Source organism: Salpingoeca rosetta (assembly GCF_000188695.1).
Source record: "Salpingoeca rosetta unplaced genomic scaffold supercont1.5, whole genome shotgun sequence".
Classification (NCBI taxonomy): Eukaryota; class Choanoflagellata; order Craspedida; family Salpingoecidae; genus Salpingoeca; species Salpingoeca rosetta.
Window position 1 is genome coordinate 1,365,537 of NW_004754929.1, and position 21,599 is coordinate 1,387,135.

Consider the following 21,599-nt stretch of genomic DNA (forward strand, 5'->3'; position numbering starts at 1 on the left):
AAAAAAAAAAAGAAAAAATATAAGTGAGTTTCCTGCGACTAAGAGAGAGTGACAGAGAGAGATAGAGAGAGAGAGAGAGAGACAGAGAGAGAGAGAGAGAGAAAGAGAGAGAGAGAGAGAGAGAGAGAGAGAGAGAGAGAGAGAGAGAGAGAGAGAGAGAGAGAGTGTGTGTGTGTGTGTGTGTGTGTGTGTGCGTGCGTGCGCGCGCGAGACAGTGAGAGGCGATCGACAGCTTTCAGGTGCATGTTTGAGTGGCACAGCCCACGCGTACTCTTTCTCAGGTGAAAGGCTGGCTCATATGTTGGCGTCACCTCCAATTTGGAGGAGATCCCTGTGACAGCACGCATGACATGGTGCGGGTGAGGGGTGTGCTGGCGGATTTAGGGGTTTCTTGTTAGTGGCAGGGACACACCTTGTGGGATGATAGTGACAGGGCACGGAATCGAGCCAATCGCTTGCTCCATTGTTGTCGCCATCCAGGAGGCAAAGCACACCAGCTCCCTGTCATACACAGCGTGGAGGATGAACCGGTATGAAGGTGGGTGCGAATCAGTGTGCGTTTGTGAGTGAGTGAGTGTGCGTGAGTGTGTGTGTGCGTGAGTGAGTGAGTGTGTGTGTGTATGTATGTGAGTGAGTGTGAGTGTGAGTGTGAGTGAGAGTGAGTGAGTGAGTGAGTGAGTGAGTGAGTGTATGTGTGAGTGAGTGAGTGAGTGAGTGAGTGATTGAGTGAGTGAGTGAGTGAGTGGGGGGGGTGTTAGGGTGCGAGATTGCGTCACACGCACAATGTTGCGCTGTGGCTGCTGCTGTGCTGACCTGGCGCCATGGATGGCTGCGCGCATGACATCGACGTGTTGGGCGCTCTGAAGGAAAATGGTGGTGTCGGTGCCACCCAGGACAATTAGATACGGGATACGTGATCCTGCGCATGGACGCGGATGTAATCTCGTGGGTGAGTTGCTCGCAATCAAGCGTCTCTGAGCAGAATCAGAGAGCCGCATCAGCATCAGAGTCTTGGCAGAGAAAAGGTGAGGGTTAACCTTTAGAACCCTAAGGTGTTGCGTATTCAAAAGGAGCATGCAGGCGGTGCACAACCTCAAACATGATGTGTTGTGCTGACCTTGTAAGAGGCGGCCGCTGCGATAGGCGTGAATGCCAATGAGCGCCTTGATCTTGCGCCGTTCGCAGTCGAGATCCAGATCGCGCGGGGTTTGATAGCTGGTGTGGGATAGCACAACGCACTCCAGCGCCTTGTGACCCGCCCGTTCTTCATCGCTACCATCAGTCGCACCAACTCCAGCCTCTACAAATGATCTGCAAGGGTGCAGCCGGAGGACGATCGGATTCAGCAGCGACATGCATGGTCTGTGAGTCAATCAAGGCAGGGGCAACGACCTGAACACACAACAGCACGCACACAGTGCCTGTACACATGCACAAAGAGACGGGAGGCAGACACAGCGAAAGACAGAGGGAGAGGGAGAGAGACGGAGAGGGGGGGGGGAAGAGAGAGGGAGGGAGAGAGAGAGATGAACACGTACACACGTTTGCACACAGACACAGACACATAGACACACATCACACAGACACACACACACAGACACACAGACACACAGACACACATCACATCATATCACATCACACACACACACACACACATCACACGCAGGCTCCCCACTTGATTCGTTGAGCGAGGCAGGCGTTGCCAGTGAACGCGGATGGGGTGGTGAGCACTGCCACCCGAAGCACAACACCAACAGCGCTGCTGTCTCCCGTGCCGCCGAACATCGCTGGTTGCGACACCACAAAAAGTCGCCACACATCCGCCCGTATTTTTTTTTTCTTCCGCCGCCGTTGCTGAGCTGCCCAAGACAACAAACAACGTTCAACAGCTGCATCGTCCCGACTGCTGTTGTTGTGTGTGTGTTTGACGGAAGACGGAGCAGGCAAGCGAGCAAACAAGCAAACCAGGAGGCACGAAGATCGTTTGACACACAAGACCCGTGGGTGCATGGGTTTGTGTCTACTATGTCCAATCAGCGTCGAGCGCAAGCAGCATCTCTCCAGCCCTCTTCAGTGCGTTGCGTGTGGATTGTGGGTGTGCGCGACGAGATTCATGTTGTTGTACGTGCGTGTTGATGTGGATACGTGCGAGGTTGATGTTGTTGGTTGGATGGTTTGTTGGTTGGCTGGTTTGTTGGTTGGTTTGTTGGTGTTGAGGCAGCCGCGGTGTGCGTCGTGTGTGTGTGTGTGTGTGTGGAATGGTTTGCTTGAGTGACGACTGCTGGAGACGTTGCTCACGAGTAGCTCTCTATGTTGTGTTTTGTTCATGCTTTCGTTCATCAAGGTCGTTGATAACCAGCCGTTTGACGAAGTCTACGAGGTAGACGATCCGGAGGAAATTGCCAGCAACCTTGCACACTCCCCATCTCCTTCCCGCGCCCTTGTACCTGACCGCCCCGTATTTGAACCGGGCAACACCCCTCCACGTTCCCCATCCACAGCAGGCCGGAGTGAATACGACGGAGACGTTGCAGCCACCGTACGTGGACATACTCCTATGCTTGTGTGTGTGTGTGTGTGTACGTGTGTGTGTACGTGTGTGTATGTGTGTGTGTGTGTGTGTGTGTGTGTGTTGGAGGGGAGGGGGTGTCGTCATCGTTGTGCTTGTCATGGTGCATGCGTGATGGCGACGACATGTGGGTGCGCTCGTTTTTGTGTGTATGCTGGTTCGTGTGTCAGCAACGGTTGTGCCAATCGTGGCTGTGGTGAGTCCATCATTGTTTTTGCCACTCACACTCACGCGGGACAACGTTGACGGCTTGGCCAGGACATGGAAGACGCGCTGGGCTTGGGCAGAACCTCGCAGCCAGATGTGGCCATTGAGGACGACTCGGATTCACAGTCGGAGCAAAGTCAAAGCAGTTCAGAGCTCGATGGATCCACATTGGGTGCGTTGTAGTTTGCGCGGCTATGCATGCGGTGCCGCGTAGCGCTTCAAATGCGTGTGTGTGTGTGTGTGTGTGCGCGCGCGTGTGTGTGTGTGTGTGTGCGAGAAGTTGTGCGCTCGTGTGTTTTGGTCTGTTTATCCACAGGTGTGTATAATGCGTTCTCACCCACGTCGCGCCACGTGATACATTTCCCTGCAATATGCGCACATGCCTCTCCTCTTTCTCACGTCTTTGCTAACTGCCACCCGCTGTCGTATGGCCAAAATCATGGCAGCCCCAAAGCTTGAGGGGGCGTATGACCCCACCGAGTACTCGTCCCTGAACGTCGGCGATGAGATCCAAGACCTCTTTGAACACATCACCAGGTCTGCTGGCACTGTCGATTGCGGTCGTTGGTTGATGCCTTATGGCTCTCTTGTTTGCTGAAAGCTTTACAACCACCGACAGGCGTTGCATCACCAAACGTTCACATACTCACGCGGTTATGAACGTGTGCGTGTGTGTGTGTGCATGTGTGTGTGCGTGTGCGTGCATGTGTGTGTGTGTGCGCATAGCTTTGAGCCCGAGGTGCTTGAGTTGGAGACGAAGCTGAAGCCGTTCATTCCAGAGTACATCCCCGCTGTCGGCGATATTGACGCTTTCCTCAAGGTGCTGCATGTGGTGGATTGCTTGCTGTGCTCGAGCGTGTTGTGTGCATGGCTGTTCGGGCGCCCTGCTGTGGTGTGTTGTTTCTTTTACTGCGATGACGCGAACAGGTCACGCTGCACCACTTTCATCATAACCACAATCACACCAACCACACCAACCACAATCACCAATCACCATCCATGACAACACCACTCCACCCCTCTCTTTCAGATACCGCGGCCCGATGGCGTCGACCAAGGCCTTGGTCTCGTTGTTCTCGACGAGCCGTGCGCCGCACAGTCAGGTACAGTCATGCACACACAAACAGGCACACACACACACAAACAGGCACACACACAGACACACACAGGCACAGACAGACACACACACACACGGACAGGCAGACAGATAGACACATATGCGCGCCCTCGCTGTTTCACTCACTCGCACTCACAATTACTGTGGGCTTGTGTGTGTGTGTGTGTGTGTGTGTGTGTGTGTGTGTGTGTGTGGTGTTGCGCAGACGCGACGGTGTTGGATCTGCACCTGCGAACGATTGCGAAGACAACAAGCAGCAAGCCGACGAAGTTGAACCAAATCAAGGACGCAGAACAGGACACAAAGGTGTGATAGGCTGGCCATCGCTCGGGCTGTCACAATAGACCTCAATGCACACCCGCACTTCAACGGGCACACACACACACACACACACACACACACACACACACACACACACACACACACACACACACACACACTCTCTCTCTCTCTCTCTCTCTCTCTCCTCTCACACGACACCACAATACCACCTGCCAAAACGCCGGCTTGCTTGCAGGCAATTGACACGTGGGTGACGAGCATTGCAGAGGTGCACAGGGACAAGCAACCGCAGACGGTGCACTACACGGGTGCGATGCCTGATCTCGAGTCGCTGATGCAGGAGTGGCCACCACAGATGGAGGCATTGTTGGACAAGGTGCAGCTGCCGTCCGGCGACCTCAACGTCTCTCTCCAGGAGATGACAGACATTGCATGCGGTGAGGGCGCCCGGGTGGCGAGGGAAGGATGAGATGGTTGAGGTGATAGCTGTGTGTGTGTATGTACTTTGTGTGTGTGTATGTGTTGTTTTGTGTGTGTGTGTGTGTGTTGGTTTTTTTGTGTTGTGTTGTTTTGTGTGTTGTGTTGTGAGTTGCAGTGTTGTGTGTAGTTGTGTTGCTGTGTGTGAGAGGAAGTGCATGTTGCTTGGGGTGCCCCGCTTTGCACCGCTCACGTTTCCCCCAACACGCGCACACATGTGTACACGAACCAACCACAACCCGCACAGCGCTGCTTGACATTCCCGTGCACAAGAGCCGAATCGAAAGCCTTCACCTACTGTTCAGCCTGTTTGCGGAGTTCAAGAACTCACAGCACTTCAAGGCAGAAGAGGAAGAGGACGACGATGCGGACGAAGCAGCCGGCGAAGACATTGCAACGTTCGACTAACCGATTACACACCCACACACCCACCCACACACCCACCCACACACACACACACACACACACACACACACACACCCTTCAGTGCCTCTCTTGCTCTCCTCTTTTTTCTTGTACACAGCCAGACAAAACGCAAACACAACACAGCACGTGCTTTGTTCCTTGCACGACCAACATCTCGAATGAACCAGCGTCACAACCAAACCCGCATTCAACACGCGAAGCACACACACACACACACACACACACACACCATTTGCTTCATCTATTGGCATGTATTGAGATGAGAGCAAGCACCACGCGCTCAACTACGAGAAATCCCTCAGCAACACGGCCCCACCACGACAATACACGACACCAGCAGCATTGCGATATGGCCACTGGCTGAGAAATAACGACAGCAACTGTGACACAGCAATGCCAACACACACACACACACACACACACACACAGACAGGGGTGTTGCAAGGGAAGGAAAGCGAGATGCAACCAACGACAAAGCACAACGGCAACTGCAACGCAAAGGGCGCCAATATCATCCAATCACCAACACGGTACACACAACTGGCGAAGCAAACGCAGGTGATGATGGCACAACTGAGGTCATAGTTGGGAAGAGACAGAGAGAGAGAGGCGGGGCGGTGTAGTTGTAGCAGTAGTGGTGGTGGTCGGCGATGTTGTTGCAACTAGGATGGATAGGAGAGCAAAAACGAAGGCGGAGGGGGGGGGGAGTGGTAAATCCAGGCATGGACAGCTGCCAAAAGCATCATCTGTACCAACGTCAGCAGCAAAACAAATTAACCCAAGCAAGACATGCAGAGAGGAGAGCAGCAGAGGAAAACGGGGGGGGGGGGGAAGAGGATTGCAGAGAGAACAAGGATGGCATAGAGCGAAGGGAGAAGGAGAGAGAGAGAGAGAGAGAGAGAGAGAGAGAGAGAGAGAGAGAGAGAGAGAGAGAGTTGTATGAAGCACGTTGTGCGCATGTGCCTGGAGTTCAGCATGCGCACGGCTCCTTCTGGCCCGGCGTTTTCTTTGTCTTGCGCAGCGACGCGTCACCATACTGGATACCAGACCCAATCTTCTCCGGGTCAAGTTGACCTGGTCGTCGTGGGATGGCGGCGGTGGTGGTGTGCGTGTGTGTGTGTGTGTGTGCGTGCGGGTTTACATGGGTGAGGGAGACCACAATACGCACAAAAGGCCACAGCGTCCACATGAATAAGACCACAATGCCCACATCAGCATACCAGCCACCCGCCTCAACTATGCGCATCCGTGGACAAGCAAGCAAGCCAGGGCGAGTGTGCGCCCCCTTTCTCCAACCCCAGCGTTGTGGATGCAAAGGCAGCATGGGCACGCACCTGTCTCGATCTTGGAGAGAATGGAGCGAGCGCACTTGAGGAAGACCTCCTCCACGTTCTCGCCTGTGCGTGCACTCGTCTCGAGGAACATCAGCTCTGCAGCAAAGCAAACAGCCGTCATGAAATGGATGTCCACACACGCACGCGGATGAGCGCCGAGAACCACAAGGGAATGTCCCTCACTCTTCACATGGGCATGCTACACGCGTAAACACATCACACACACCCATCACACACGCACACACACCCATCACACATCACACGCACGCACTCACCGTTCTCCTGTGCGAATCGGGACGCCTCCAAGAATGTCACCTCACGATCAGCCTGTGTGCACCATAATGAGACACACACACACACATTGGGTGGAAGCCAATGAGTCAAAGCACGGCATTCGGTCTTTTACGTATTTGTCATCACGCAGCCAGCCAGCCAGCCAGCCAGCCACACACACACACACACACACACACACACACACACACACACACACACACACACACACACACACACACACACACACACACCACACACACACACACACACACACAATAGCATACGCACCTCGAGGTCCTTCTTGTTGCCGACGAGGACAATGACAATGTCTGGGCTGGCAAGGGTGCGGGCGTCTGTGAGCCAGTTTGTCAGCGCGTTGAAGCTCTCACGGCTGTCGTGTGCACGAGCATGTGCAGCAAAGGTGCACGCGCGGGTGAGTGGAGTGAGAGTATGTGAGTATGTGAAGGAAGAATGGCATGTGGACAGACAGACAGACAGACAAACACACACAGACACACAGACAGGCAGACACACACAGACAGGCAGACACACACACACGCCCCTCCCACACACACGCTGGTTGTCTCTGGCTCACTTTGAAATGTCGTAGACGAGCAACGCGCCGGCCGCGCCTCTGTAGTAGCTGCGCGTGACCGACCTGGATGCAGCGTGCATCACAAACACACGATAGAGTTTCAAGGGGTTACGCGTCGTGACAGTGACAGCCACAGCAGCAGCGGTGGCGTTGGTGCGGTAGAGACAGCAGCAGACACACGGGCACAAGCAAACACACGCAGGCAGACAGACGGACACACCCCCTCACAAAAAACAATCAAACAAAGAACCCCCTTCCCAACACCCACACCCACACACACCCACACTGCCCTTTTCCGCGCTCACCTGAACCGCTCCTGACCGGCTGTGTCCCACACTTGCAGCTTGACAGACTTGCCACCGCAGTTGATGACTTTGGATCCAAACTCGACGCCAATGGTGTGTGTGGAATCGGACTTGACTGGGTATGGTGTGGTGTGATGTGCGTTGATGTGATGTGCGTTGGTGTGATGTGCGTTGGGGTGAGTATTGGATGTCCTGTGCAACAAAAACAGCATGAAGCATCACGCCGTCGCATAAACGTACGGGTCACTCGCAGTCAAAACCTCACACACTCTCCGCGACGCAACCGCGCGCGCGCGCACACACACACACACATACACACATACACACACACATACACGCACAAACATCCACACACGCACACGCAAACGCAGCCGCGTCTGCTTCATTAGGCGACGTACATTTGTTTTCGATGAACTGGTGCAGGATGCACGACTTGCCAGTGTTGGCGTTGCCAATCACCAAGAACTTGAACAGAAAGTCTGCCCGAACCAACACAACACATGTGACGCGAAGGGGGGGGGGGTTGGTTTGAGGCACACCGCACAAGAACCGTTCATGGTGGTGGGTGATGACGACGACGATTGACCCATTCGGCAAGCGCTTACGACGACAGCACGCAGCTTACGACTACAGCACATCAGCTTCACAACACAAACACACACACACACATACCGTAGGACTCGCTCATGGTGGACGTTGTACGTGTGTGCGCCTGTGTGTGGCTGTGTGTGTGTGCGCGCGATGGGAACCAAAAGACACAACTGTGCAGCGGCAAACCCAAACAAAACCCAAAAGGGAAGGCTTTCCAGTTCCTAACGCTAGGTGCGACTGCAGTGTGTGTGCGTGTGTGTGTTTGTGTTTGTGTGTTTGTGTTTGTGTGTGTGTTGGTGGTGGGTGAGGGACTGACAGTTTCCATCCATCCATCCATCCATCCATCCATCCATCCACCCCACTCCTTGCTCCACCAGACACAGCATGCACGCCTGTTTCCCTCCCCCTCCTCATCACACACACACACACACACCTTCTTGTCTTCGTGGTGCTTCTTGTGCCTTTTGCTTGGTTGGCGATTTATGGCGTGCAAGTTATATACTTGCATCAGCTATCCACCACACTCAAGGGCGCATTAGGCTGCCTTGACACAAAGCGGGACACGAATTCTTTTTTTTATTCTCGTGGCTGTGCTGTGCGGCGAGTCACGATTCTTCGCTCTTCCTTTCCTCGCTCTCTGCCCAACCTACACAGCTGACCACTTCCTTCGCTTGTGGTTGCTCGCAAGCACGCACGCACGGGACCTTCTTGTTCCTCCTTTTTGTCAAGCCACACCAATAAAAGCACGCAGTGTGTGGCGTCGCTCCAGCCAGGCGGAACAAGAAGGAGAGGCCATTTCCTTGTGCTTGCTTCTTCTCCTCTCCTTCGTCCAGCGCGCGGCAGAGCCACGCACGCAGCCAGTGAAGCGACAACCTCTCTGACGACAGCGAGCAAAGGTGAGCATGCAAGCGGGCTACGAGCCAGCACTCGCAAAGTGGCCAGAAGACCCTGGCACGAAATTTCAATCCATTTCCCGGAAGCAAGGGGGCGGATGATGGTGATCTGTGGCATTGATGTGTGTGCGTGTGTGGTTGTGGGGTTGGATTTGACTGCGATGCCGATGATGCTGCTTGCTGGGGGCTGCTGTGCCATTGTGATGTCACGGCATGTTTGCGTGGCGATGACCACACACACACACACACACACACACACACACACACACACACACACACATACACACACACACACACACTCACACACACACACACATCCACCCAAACAAGCGCGCCACACACAAAGTATGCACCCCACCCATCCACACACACATTCAAGCAAAAACACAAACACAAACACCCACCTGCTCCGCTCACCAACCAACAACCTTGCTGTTGATCCCATCTTCATCATCATCATCATCATCAGGTTGATGTGACACGGTCTGCACTTGACTTGCAATAATTCTACATACATCGTCCTCCTCCTTCGCCCACGGCATCCGCATCGCCTTCTCGCTCCACCACCAGCCCCACCAGCACACCACTAGCCCCTCTCCACAGCAGCAGCAGCAGCAGCAGCAGCAGCAGCAGCAGCAGCAGCGAACGCGCATCCCTGACAAGCGCGCGCGCGTGTGTGTGTGCGTGTGAGAGCATAATCAGCAGTCGAAGCGAGTCGCCGTCATGCCGCTTCCCACGCCAACCTACGCTGCCCTGATTGCCGTGGCCATTGCGGGCGCGCCGGAGAAGCGCCTCGTCTTGGACGACGTGTACAGCTTTGTTGGCAAGTACCGCCGGCTCGTGCCCGCCGCCAACGACAACTGGCGCAATTCCGTCCGCCACAACCTGAGCCTTCGCAAGTGCTTTGTCAAGGTGCCTCGCCGCAATGACGCGGGAAAGCTGCTCAGCGCGTGGTGGACGGTGGCCGAGGAAGGCCTGCCAAAGACAGCAACAGAGTACCTCAACTTCTTCCATCGCATGCGCAGGGAGAACCCAGGGTACAGGGCAGAGGACTGCCTTGACGCCGTTGTCGCAGCGCACGGTGTGGACCTCAACTCCCCTGCCCCTCCTTCCAAATCAAAGTCAAGCTCAAAGAGCAGATCAAGGTGTGTGTGTGTGTGTGTTTTTTTTTGCACGTGTTTGGTTTGTATTTGTATTTGTGTGTGTTGTGGTTTGTGTTTGTATTTGCGTGTGTGTTTGCACTTGTTTGTATTTGTGTTTATGCACTTGTTTGTATTTGTTTATGCACTTGTTTGTATTTGTGTTTGTGCTTGTTAGCTAGCGTTTATGGCCATCGTGTGTTGCGCACTCGCACAGCCACAAACAGCAACACGCACAGCAACACGCACACCCACCCTCTCTGTTCCGTCTCTGTGCATCGAGCCATCGTGCTGCGCGCACTGCATCACGGCACCTTGGGGAGGCAGTGAACGTGTTGGCGTCGCTAAACGTATTGTGTCGCAATCCACTCACACCTTTTCGCTTTTTGTCTGCCAACCTTTGGCACCTTCATCCCCCTCTGCCTCGCCCCCCCCCCCCGCTTCAACGTTCCTGTTGGCACAGGAGCCGAAGCCGCAAGTCGAGCACCAAGGGCCGCTCAAAGTCCTTCACGGCGTCCACTGCCCCAACGGCAACGGCAACGGCGCCCGCCACCCCCGCCACCCCTGGTGTGCCCGCAGCACCCCGCGGCGACAGCGGCATCGACTCGTCGAATGCCACGCCAGGCGCATCCCCGCCACACGAGAGCAACCGCGCAGGCAATGGCAATGGCGGCGGCCTGCCATCGTCGCTCCGGCACGCAGCGCCGCGCCGCATGCGCACATTCAGCATCGACTCTGATGCGTCGGAGATCTCAACCAACTCGTACGACACGCTCCTCTGGCCGTTTGCGGACCGCGACAGCGAGTGCAGCGACACGGGGTCCATGGCCGACCTGCATGCTGGGGAGGACGACGTCAGCCTGCGCCTGCAGTGCCAGATGCTGCACCTTGACCGCGCATCCCCTTCCGCCTACGACGCATACACAGACGACCCCTTTGGTCCTTCGCCAGGCCCCCACAGCGCAGGAAACAGCCGTGCAGACCCCTTTGCCGCCGTGGATGTGTTCAGCACCGTCAGCAGCAGCAGTGGCGGTGGCAGCGGTGTTGTTGACCAGCACACCATCGCCTCGTGGGTCAACTCAACCATGGCCGCCTCTCTCAACAACCAACAGCACCACCACCACCACCAGCACCAGCAGCACGAACCGCCCTCACCGCTCACGGCAGATGGCATGCAGGGCACCCTGTCCTCCTCCTCCTCCACCAACTCCTTGTCTGGCACAGTCGCCCTCTCCTCGGTGCAGGTCTTCCAGCACCACCAGCAGCACCAGCCTGCAGACCTCGACGCACAGGGCGACGTGTTTCACCAGCCGTCCTCAGGCTCCTCTCCAAACCCATGGGCAACATCAAGCCATCACCACCACCAGCACCAACAGCAGCACGGCATGACGCGCGCTCGCAGCAGCTCCGCCATTCTCCCGCAAACACATACACGGCAGCAGCAGGCCACGGCACCGCCGCCACCAGCGCCGTCAGCAACAGCAACAACAACAACAGAGGCGGCGGGGCAGCAGAAGCGCGCTTCCCTCGAGCGGCGGCGAAACTCGCAGCCAAACCTGATCCTGGACCGTATCCGCAGGTCGCTGTCGCTTGAGGCCCGCCCGCGCTCAAAGAGCATGAAGCAGCAGCAGCAGCAGCAGCAGATGTTGATGCAGCAACAACAACAACAACAGCAGCACCAGCACCAGCACCAGGAAGCAAACGCAGCGGCAACGCACGGTGGCGACGACGGCACTGGTGTGCAGCCATTGTCCATGAGCGGGGCGACGGGTCGCGCAGGTCCCGGCCGGAGTGTGTTTGGCCGAAGCCTGTCTGCTGGGGCGGCGCAGTTGCAGCAGTACCGTAAACGCCGCCAGCAGCAGCGGCAACAGCAGCTCGCAGCCATGCAGGCAGGCCACCAGCACCACCACCTCCAGCAGCACCACCACCAGCAGCAACATCAGCAGCAATTCCAACACCAACTGCAGCAGTACAGCCAGGCAAGCCATCCTCCATCATCTTCGTCGTCATCATCATACCACCAGCACCAGCACCAGCAGCAACAGCAGCACCAGCAACAGCACCACGAGTACGGAGAGCAGGAGGGTGAGGTGCGCCCACGTCGGCATTCGCACGAGAGCGCGCCCTACATCCCGCGCATTGCGTCGCTGCTCATGGACGCAAAGCCGCTGCCTGTGCTGCAGGCGGAGGACGTTGCCTTTATCAACATGAACGACGTCAAGATTGACAACATCAACGAGCTCCTGAGCGACCTGCCCCAGACAGACGCACAGTACCAGGACACTACGCCGTCCACCCCCTCCAGCTACCACGCTGGCTCCTACCACGGCTTTGCGCCCTCGGGCATGAGCTTCTGACCGCTTCCGGCTGTGCTCGTGTATGGTACTCTTCTCTCATTGTACTCTCTGTTTCTGTGTGTGCGTGCGTGCGTGTCTCCCTTCCTCTTTGTGTCGTTATCATGTGGTGGTGACAGCCGCCATCGCCTGTTGTTGTTTTTATTGTTTGTTGCTGTTGTTACTCTTTGTCTTTGATGTTTACCGCGGTGTTGACTGTCTACTATTTCGACCGCGACTACTGTGCCACTACTGCTACTACTGATACTGCTACTACTACTTCGACTGCTGCTAATTAACACACCACTCCGTTTTCGCATGCACATATGCACGCACGATCACACGACCACGTTAGTTGTCTCTTTTCGTTCCGCGTTCCCGTCTGTGCATCCCCGAGCAGTCGTGTGCGCTTTCTTCGTGTTCTCGCTGCCCACCGGCATAGCTGCTCCTTGCGTGCGCCCGCTGCACCCCTTTATGTCGCCGCATTTAACCTCTGCCCTCGCTTCCTTACCGCTCATGCCCAAGCTTCCCTGTTACACGAACGCGCTTCCTTCCTTACATTACCTATTTCCAGCCGGTCTGTGGCAACTGCAGCTGTTGCACGAAACGTGTGTGCCCCCTTTGCTGCCACCGTGACCCTGTCTGTCGCAGTTGTTACCCCATCTGCTGCTGGCGCTGTTGGCCATCCCACTTCCGGCAGACGCTGTGTGCCTGCAACGCTTGCACAGCTCGAATGTTCGCTTCGTTTTGGTTTTCTCCTGCCGATTCCCGTGTTATGCCTTACCGCACCCCTTCTTTGTTCTTCTTTGGTTGCAGTCTGGGCACTTTGAGTTGTTTTGTTTTGTTTCCTTCCTCCTAATGCATCGGGCTTAGTTTTTTTCCCCTTGCTTGCTTACTTTGCATCGCTCTCTCCTTACCTTGCACACCTCATTGTTGCGTGTCATTATCATCCTTAGTGTGCATGTGTGTGCGTGCTCGCGAGGTACTCCGTGGTCAAGTGGTTCTTCGTGTGTTTTATGTTACATTTTTCGCTGTTTCATTCGCCTGTGGTCGCGTTGTTGTAGACAGCGCATGTAGAGTCACTGCGTGTGTTGGACGCCTTTGCCTGGGCGCTTCCACCTTGGTGGTTGGTGCCAGTTCTGTGGATGCGGCGAAGAACACTGCACGTTTAGGCGTTTCTTGATTCCATTTGCATGTGCAGTGTTCCTTCAGCTTCTCATCCTTGAGCTGCCCTGCCTCCTCCCCCCCCCAACCCTAAATCTGCATCACTTGCTGTCCAGCACCCGTGATACGCCGCGCTGTTGGTGTCACTGCCACTTTGCCGCTGTGGTCGTTTGTTCTCTTGCTGCATGTAGTGGTTTGAACCAGTCAAACAATCTCTATTTCCACAACGTCCAATTAAAAAACACAAAATAGATACCACCAGCCAGCCGGCAACAGCTATGGGTTCACACACACACACACACACACACACACACACACACACACACACACACACACACACACACACACACACACACACACACACACACACAGCGATGGTGTGCCACAACAACAGCAACAACAACAACAAAGCACGTGGGTGGCATCGTTGTCAATGAACAAGCCGCTGTGTTCTCGAGTACAACAACAGCAAGCAAGGGAACGCAGAACAGCAACAAGCGTTTATGGACATGCATGAGCGAAGCAGAAAGAACACACAAAACACAAGCGGTGATCATGAAAGCGGGTCAACGGGCGAGGTGGGGTGCGAGCGCATGTGTGGTGTTGATGGCGTGTCGCCAGGCCGCATGCTGCCCAACACAGATGACGAGCCGGCGTGCGCGGGTGACGCCCGTGTAGAGGAGATTGCGGTTCAGGAACGAGGCGTGCTCCATCGTCAGCGGAATCACAACAGCCGGGAACTCAGACCCCTGCCCAGAGGGAGGTGTGTGTGTGTGTGTGTGTGTGTGTGTGTGTGTGTGTGTGTGTGAGTGAGTGTGTGTGTGTGTGTGTGTGTGTGTGTGTGTGTGTGTGTGTGTGAGTGAGTGAGTGTGTGTGTGTGTGTGTGTGTGTGTGTGTGTGTGTGGGAGTGAGAGAGAGAGAGAGTGTGTGTGTGTGTGTGGGAGTGAGTGAGTGAGTGAGTGAGTGAGTGTGTGTGTGTGTGTGTGTGTGTGTGTGTGTGGGAGTGAGTGAGTGAGTGAGTGAGTGTGTGTGTGTGTGTACGTAAGCAAGTGGAAATGTGCGTTCAGATGCGCGTGCTTGCACGCGTGCAGGAACAAGGTAGGTTGGATCAATGCCAATCAGAGACACGCAAGCACCCAACCTGTGCCTTGTGGATGGTGATGGCATATCCGAGTGCAAGCGTATCAAGATCAAATGGGCTGTACCCAACAATCACATCGCCCTCGTGCAGGTTTGATGTTTGTCCGCGATCGAACTGAACATCCAGCACGTGGTGCCGCTGTCATCACCAGCGTCATCATGGTGGTGGCAGCAGCGGTGGTGGTGAGTGTGTCGCGGTGACGAACGGCCCAGCAGCGTGTGTGTTGTGTGGAAACTGTGGTAACTGTGGAAACTCGTGGGGTGGTGGTCGCACGGTGGCAGCGTGTGGAAACTGTGACACACATGTGGCCCACCTTGTTGGGAATGGAGACGACTTGGCCCATTTCGCCGTTGTACACGTCCTTCTCCCTATTGTTCACCGTTTGAATCACCTGCACCCGCGGGTTGATTTTGAGATGACAAGGGATTTGAGGTGGGAGAGCGCGATCGGCAGAACACGAAAGTCCCGCTAATGTAAGGGCAGCAGGCACACATGCGCAAAAGGCAATCCCAAACACACACACACACACACACACACACACACACACACACACACACACACACACACACACACACACACACACCTTGTCTGAGAGGCGAAAGCCGTGTCTGTTGATGGTGCGCTGGTCCTTGTCCTCGGCCATGTCCACAAATGCCCCCTGCAACATCGTGTTGAGCTGACGGGAGCTTGCAAGCCCGCGCTGGCGAAGCGGCGTCAGCACCTGGTTGAGTGGAGACAACGCACGGTGGAGCAAAACAGCAGGGATGTGGGCCGAGGGCGAGGATGTTGAACGGTAAGGGGGTGGTGAACGATCAGCATGGGTTGTGGCGACGACGCAACGTGTGCTGGCATGGGAAGAAGAAGCGTTAATGCACCGTCACATGCAATGGCGTCATGACGAAATGAGACAGAATAGGGGAGGGTGCGGGGGGGGGGCGTGGTTGTCTCGCACCTGAATGTCTTTCAGAGGATCAAACCCAAACTGGTCAGGAATCTGTTTCAACACACACACACACACACACACACACACACACACACACACACACACACACACGTGCACACACACACGTGCACAGGGAACGTTGATGAGTGGGCACAGCAGTGTCATGGTGCCACATATGTATGTTTGTACAAGAGTGTGTATGTATGTGCGTGTGTATGCGTGTGTGTGTATGTATATGTGTGTGTGCCAAGCAACGCATGCTTCTGCTGCACACCTCTTGCGTGACAAGTTCAACGACGCGAGTTGGAATGTCTTTATCCTGTCATAAACAAGGTTGAGGTGAATATAGGCACGATGGACATTGGAAAGCAAAGTTGGGGGTGAGCAGAACGAAGAAACACTCAAACGTACATGCGCAAGCACACACACACACACACACACACTCCCCATACCACATTGGTACACATGCAAACGCACTCACGCTCACTCACGTTACAGAAGAGGAAGGCAAAGTCTGTGTGGTCGGACGGGAGGCGATCAAGGACGTCAATCTCCACGCGTCCGCTCGCAATCTCGCGCGAAACAGTCTGGATGCGCGAATTGTTTGCTTGCTGCCTGTGAACCTCTGTGAGCCTGACAGGCGAAATGTCGAGCGTTTGCGCAACATTGAAGATGCCGCACGCCCCAATCTGCATGGTGTGTATGTGTGCGTGTGTATGTGTGTGAGTGTATGTGAGCCTGTGCGTGTGTGGAGTTGAGAAGGAAGAGAAGGGGGAGCATTACGTGCAAGCAATGGAGGTATGGGTATGGGCAAGTGGGCGTTGCAAGTGGGTGTTGCATATGCTGGCGGATACCGGCGGGAGCTGGTCTGGATCACCGATGAAGTAGATGGCCGTTCGCGGGGACAGGCACCTTTCGCATTCACATTGACACACAATGAAACCAGCACGTCTCAGTGAGGAGGGTGGGGGTTAGGCACGATGACAGCTACGGCAGCAGCAGTGAACCAAGCGCAGACACCAGCCACGTCCACAGTGAACCGCACACGCCATAACACAGTGCACGCCATCCTCACAGCACAGCGCAACCACTGACTTGAGGAGCGGGTATGCCATTTCCACGCTGAGCATCGACGCTTCATCAACAATGAGGGCGTCGACGTCATCCACTTTCGGTTTCAGTGATGCCGGTGGCTCAACGTCCCAGTACATGCCTGCAAGTGCACATGCACGTGTCGCATGTGTTGTGTGTGAGTGTGGATGGGCATGTGTGCTCTCATGTCAATTGTAATTACATACGCATGTGTGTTTGTGTGTCCATGTGCGCGCCGACGCATGCCTTGTTGTGCTCTGCTTGTGTGTGCGAGTGAGCAATGCGGTCGCCCAAGAGCTTTGTCAGTGCAACAGGGACACACCGAGGCGGGCAAAGGAGTGGATAGTGGTTGCCTTCTCTGAGCTGCGCATGAGGGCGGAGGTGATGCGAGTGGCAGCACGACCCGTCGGTGCAACAAGGCGCACCGTCTTGTTCGCCGCCCTGGACGTGTGTGTGAAGGGTTAAGGGTCAGCGGTGTGGATGTTTGACTTACGCAGCAACCAGACGACACGCAAACGCAAACACACACACACACACACAGAAGCGCTGGGCGTATGGACTCACTCGAGGGCGCTGACGAGGCCGGCGATGAGCGTGGTCTTGCCTGTGCCGGGGAAACCGGTAAGAATGCCAACATTGCAGCGGAGAAGAGATTTGACGGCGTTCTGCTGCGATGGCGACAGCAGATAGATGGCAGGGTGCCCCTCTAGCCGCAGCTGTGGACGGAAAAGGGGTGTGTGTGTGTGTGTGTGTGTTGGTGTGTTGGTGTGTGTGTGTGTTGGTGAGTGAGGTTGCAACAATGGGTGAGAGAGGTGGTGGATGACGGGCTTGAATGGCACCGGAAACGTAAGTCATCATTGCGCTCAGAACACAGCAAGCGAACACACGCGTGTGCACAGCAGAGACATGAGTGCACATGCGAGACAAATGCAGAACCACATACGTCATTGACATCCCACGGCGGTGAGAGGCTTGCACGCTTCTTCAAGTCGGAGGAGACAAAGGTGAGCATCTTGTTGAGTCGCGTGCGCTGAACGGTTGACGGCTGTGGAGCATCGAGAAGCAACATATCGTCACCACGATTGCCGATGCTGCTGCTGTCACTGATGTCCTGGTCATCCATGTCGTCGTGGAAGTGCTCGTCGAGACCAAACGCATCGAGATCATCGTCAGCAGCAAACGGGTCGTCACCGATAGCATCATCCGCAGCAGCACCCACGTGAGCGCCGCTTGCGTTGTGCTCATGCGCCCCCGCTTCGGCACTGCCGTAGTTGCCATCTGTCGTTGTGTCAGCAGCACTGACGTGGAAGTTGGTGTCAGTGGCGCCATTTGCACCCGTGTGGCCACGACCGCTGTCGCTGCTGGTGTGCGAGACGATGAGCTCGGCGCTGTTGTTGATGATGCGGTGGATTGCCTCTTTCGTCACGCCCTCCTGGCCATCAAGACGCCTGCAGTGGAAACAGGGAGCGTACGGTGTGCAGTGAGTGCGGTGTGAGATGCGCCGACGCAATGACATACGAAAGACATGAAGGGGAGGGGGGAACAACCATGCCGCATTCATCACCGGCCTTGCACACACACACGCACACCACACACACACACACACACCACACACACACACACACACAATCACCTGCACACACACGCAATCACCTGCGCACACGTACAATCACGCATGGCTCACTTCATGACGTAGGAGGTGAGCTGGCTGAGCGTGAGGGAGGATTTGCCTGCAAGCTCGTCGTGGCGCAGGGCACTGAGGCAATGCCCCTCCATGATGTCATCAAGCGAAGGGGGCGTGTCGCGGTTCATCGTCGCCAGCCGCTGCACAGCCACCATGGGCAGATAGTTGTCCAGCGCAAGCACGCTGGTGGTGGTGGTGGTGTATGTGTGTGTGGTGGTGGTGTATGTGATTGTGTGTGTGGGGGGGGGGGATGGCGTTTGGAGAGCGTTAGGAAACCGAAAACGCTTGGCGCGCATATTTAAACGTACACACAGACACACAGACAGGTAGATCGACTGGCAAACAGACAGACAGACAGACACAGACAGACAGACACACACACACACACACACACACACACACACACACACACACACACACACACACACACACAAGAGGCGGTACCAGTATGGGTTTCGCAGGAGGACGGCCTTTGCATCTTTCCCAAACTTTTCGTACAGCTCTTGCGAGCAGAGCAAGATGTAGTACTCCTCGACACCAAGACCCGCACACGCCAGCAGCATCAGCCGCTGTGTGTAGCGACCATCGTGTGGTGTGGTGTGATGATGGATTGTGATGGATTGTGATGTGAGTTGATGTAACGATGTGTTGTGGTGGACGTGGCACAGGGCGAGATGTAGCGTGACAAGCTCAAACGAACGCACAAAACTATGCAGCCACACACGCATAGTGATGGTCAGACAGACAAACGAACCACAAGGGAGCGAAGCGTTTTGACGCGCATCCATTTCTCCTCAATGCCCAGCTGCACACACCGCGATAGGGTGAGTGAGTGAGTGAGTGAGTGAGTGAGTGAGTGAGTGAGTGAGTGAGTGAGTGAGTGTGTGTGTGTGTGTGTGTGTGTGTGTGTGTGTGTGTGTGTGTGTGTGTGTGTGTGTGTGTGTGTGTGTGTGTGGTTCAAAGGGTGCTGTGGGCGATGTAGGAACGCGAAATGCGCCCATCAACCCACGAGATAGTGGCGTCATGTGCAGGGTTGCACGCACCTCCCTGACGTATGGAATGGACTGCAGACCACCGCTCTCAATGAGCTCAAACACAGACACATTCGCCTTCTGTGCTGCCTCCACAATACGCAGTGCACGACGATGCTTCACCCCCTGATGGCAGTGGTGGTGAATGGTGGTGAATGGTGGTGAATGGTGGTGAATGGTGGTGGTTGAGCGCGAAGAAGAATGGTGCTGTCAAGCAAAGCACCGGGACGCTCTCACAGGCACGCAGACGCAGACACACACACGCACACAACAAGCAAAGGGACCTTGAAGTGGAGGAGGAACTTGTACGGGTCTCCGATGGACCGATCAAGTTCTTCGAGTAGAAGATGATTCTGATCGCGCGCAGCGTCCTTCCATTCCTTTGTGCTGAACTCCCCGCCAAACTTGTCGCCGACGTGCACGCACCACTTTGTGCCGTCCTCGCTGATCTGCCACGACCCGCGCACGCGGATGGCCTCCGACAGGTAGATGGGCGGCGACACGGCGTGGCAGTCAACCTTCTGCTCCGTGGGCACGCGGGGGGGGGGAAGCAAGGGCGCACGTGCGTATGTGTATGAGGGAGGGAGAGAGAGTGTGAATGAGAATGTGTTTGTGTGTGTGTGTGTGTGTGTGTGTGTATGTGTGTGTGTGTGAGTGAGTGAGTGAGGGAGGAGGGAGGGAGTGAGTGAGTGTGTGTGTGTGTGTCTGTGTGTGTGCGTGTGTGTGTGTGTGTGTGGGATGTGGGGCGTACACCGATATATACAGGCATCACAGGCAATGCACATGTGCCATCGTGCATGGCGTGCACAAGATCGCAACACAAATACAGCACACGCGCACATAAGCAAGCACGTCGTACCCCGTGCTCCGTGTCCAGTTCCAGTACGGTGGCGCCAAGAGCGCGCTTGGGTCGGATCACATTGCACACGCGTGCAACAAGGTCCACAGGCTCGCCGGGACGCCGCGCGACTGTCTCCTTGACCGGCGTGAGCTTGTCTGGCGGCTTTGGGGCAGCCAGAGGCGGCGGTGGCGCTTGAGGGCCCGACGATGGAACGGCGACATCTGCAGCCGCACCTGCCGCTGACACGGGCACCGCACTGCCTTGGTCGGTCTGCTTGATGCGCAGAGTAAGGTTTGCGTATGGGGCCTCAAATTGGTTGGGCTGTGCATTGAACCAGCGCACTTGCCGCTGATGGCAGTCGGTGTGGCGCTGCTGGTGTCTGTGGTGCGGTTGGTGGTGGTGGTGGTGGTATTGTTGGTGATGATGCGGGTGCAAGTGCTGTTGACGGTGGTGGTGACGAGGCAGGGCCGTCAGTGGCTGTGACAGGCGATGGTGACTGTGAAAGTGCCGTGTGTTTCGGTGATGGAGCTGGTGCAACGGTGAGTGTCGTAGACGGGCGCTGTGGCCAGGACACGCCTTGCTTCCTTGCCAAGGGTTGCCAATACCAGCTGACGTAGCGCTGGGTGCTTGAATGTGTCTGCGCAAGTGCGCAGGACCAGTGCAGGTGGTGCTGGTGCTGCTGGTTGCAAGCGCGGATGCACGGCAGTGTGCGTGGCTTCCAGCTGTGGTTCTGGCCAAGCTGCGGACAGTGCCGACCACAGGGAGGCGAAAGGCGAGCAGCTGTCCAGCTGCGGCCTGCTTCAACGCGGCCATGGAATCGGAAGCTTCCACGTTGTTGTGTGTGCCACACGACGACAACAACAGCAGCAGCGTGGAATGAAAACACAGCACACAAGCAAGCAAGAAGCCAACGAGAGAGAACAGAGGGCAAGGCGGCGACAAGGAAAAAAAAAAAAGTGGGCACGAGCAAGAAGGCGAGTGATGAACAAGAAGGAAGCGAGTGCAGCTGTGTGTACTCAGTCGCCCTGTTGATGCTCGGCTGGCTGCCTACTGTGTACAGATGGGAGGCGAGGCAACAGGACGTGGGGCACAGACACCCAAGCAATGCGTGGTGGAACAAAGCACACAACAGCGGCGTGTTTGTTGGCTGTGTGAAGCTGCA

General features: G+C 55.7%; 5 protein-coding genes across 5 annotated transcripts in view; 2 read left to right on the forward strand and 3 right to left on the reverse strand.

Moving 5' to 3' along the window:
• PTSG_02363 (uncharacterized protein) overlaps positions 1-1,798 on the reverse strand; it is a gene marked incomplete at its 3' end in the record, with an annotated part of 4,134 nt that extends 2,336 nt beyond the window's left edge. The window contains exons 1-5 of the mRNA XM_004996794.1: positions 1,676-1,798; positions 1,118-1,311; positions 814-919; positions 413-501; positions 272-331 (exon numbers count right to left, since the gene is read on the reverse strand). Coding sequence (XP_004996851.1) covers positions 272-331; positions 413-501; positions 814-919; positions 1,118-1,311; positions 1,676-1,785 — 559 coding nt within the window. The 5' untranslated portion in view covers positions 1,786-1,798. The remainder of the gene's footprint in view (positions 1-271; positions 332-412; positions 502-813; positions 920-1,117; positions 1,312-1,675) is intronic.
• Positions 1,799-2,326: 528 nt separating this feature from the next.
• On the forward strand, positions 2,327-5,060 carry PTSG_02364 (intraflagellar transporter IFT43; the record flags this gene model as incomplete). The annotated part of the gene is made up of 8 exons (XM_004996795.1): positions 2,327-2,539; positions 2,828-2,948; positions 3,223-3,313; positions 3,503-3,596; positions 3,807-3,879; positions 4,099-4,199; positions 4,411-4,612; positions 4,900-5,060. 8 exons carry the CDS (start codon positions 2,327-2,329, stop codon positions 5,058-5,060), a joined length of 1,056 nt encoding a protein of 351 aa, XP_004996852.1.
• Positions 5,061-5,971: 911 nt separating this feature from the next.
• Positions 5,972-8,664, reverse strand: PTSG_02365 (uncharacterized protein). The gene is made up of 9 exons (XM_004996796.1): positions 8,610-8,664; positions 8,258-8,413; positions 7,984-8,064; positions 7,586-7,700; positions 7,281-7,343; positions 6,974-7,076; positions 6,688-6,739; positions 6,413-6,508; positions 5,972-6,152 (listed from the first exon to the last, which is right to left on the reverse strand). Exons 2-9 carry the CDS (start codon positions 8,271-8,273, stop codon positions 6,049-6,051), a joined length of 630 nt encoding a protein of 209 aa, XP_004996853.1. The 5' UTR covers positions 8,274-8,413; positions 8,610-8,664; the 3' UTR covers positions 5,972-6,048.
• Positions 8,665-9,685: 1,021 nt separating this feature from the next.
• PTSG_02366 (uncharacterized protein) lies at positions 9,686-13,972 on the forward strand. The gene is made up of 2 exons (XM_004996797.1): positions 9,686-10,214; positions 10,672-13,972. The coding sequence occupies exons 1-2, from the start codon at positions 9,793-9,795 to the stop codon at positions 12,563-12,565; spliced, it is 2,316 nt and encodes a 771-aa protein (XP_004996854.1). The 5' UTR covers positions 9,686-9,792; the 3' UTR covers positions 12,566-13,972.
• Positions 13,973-14,053: 81 nt separating this feature from the next.
• PTSG_02367 (helicase RecD/TraA) lies at positions 14,054-21,595 on the reverse strand. The gene is made up of 18 exons (XM_004996798.1): positions 20,456-21,595; positions 19,881-20,117; positions 19,609-19,722; positions 19,320-19,370; positions 19,010-19,134; positions 18,566-18,748; positions 17,825-18,329; positions 17,446-17,597; positions 17,204-17,322; positions 16,885-17,002; positions 16,644-16,701; positions 16,281-16,478; positions 16,064-16,108; positions 15,799-15,840; positions 15,430-15,567; positions 15,160-15,237; positions 14,847-14,984; positions 14,054-14,454 (listed from the first exon to the last, which is right to left on the reverse strand). The coding sequence occupies exons 1-18, from the start codon at positions 21,248-21,250 to the stop codon at positions 14,272-14,274; spliced, it is 3,279 nt and encodes a 1,092-aa protein (XP_004996855.1). The 5' UTR covers positions 21,251-21,595; the 3' UTR covers positions 14,054-14,271.
• Positions 21,596-21,599: the final 4 nt, after the last annotated feature.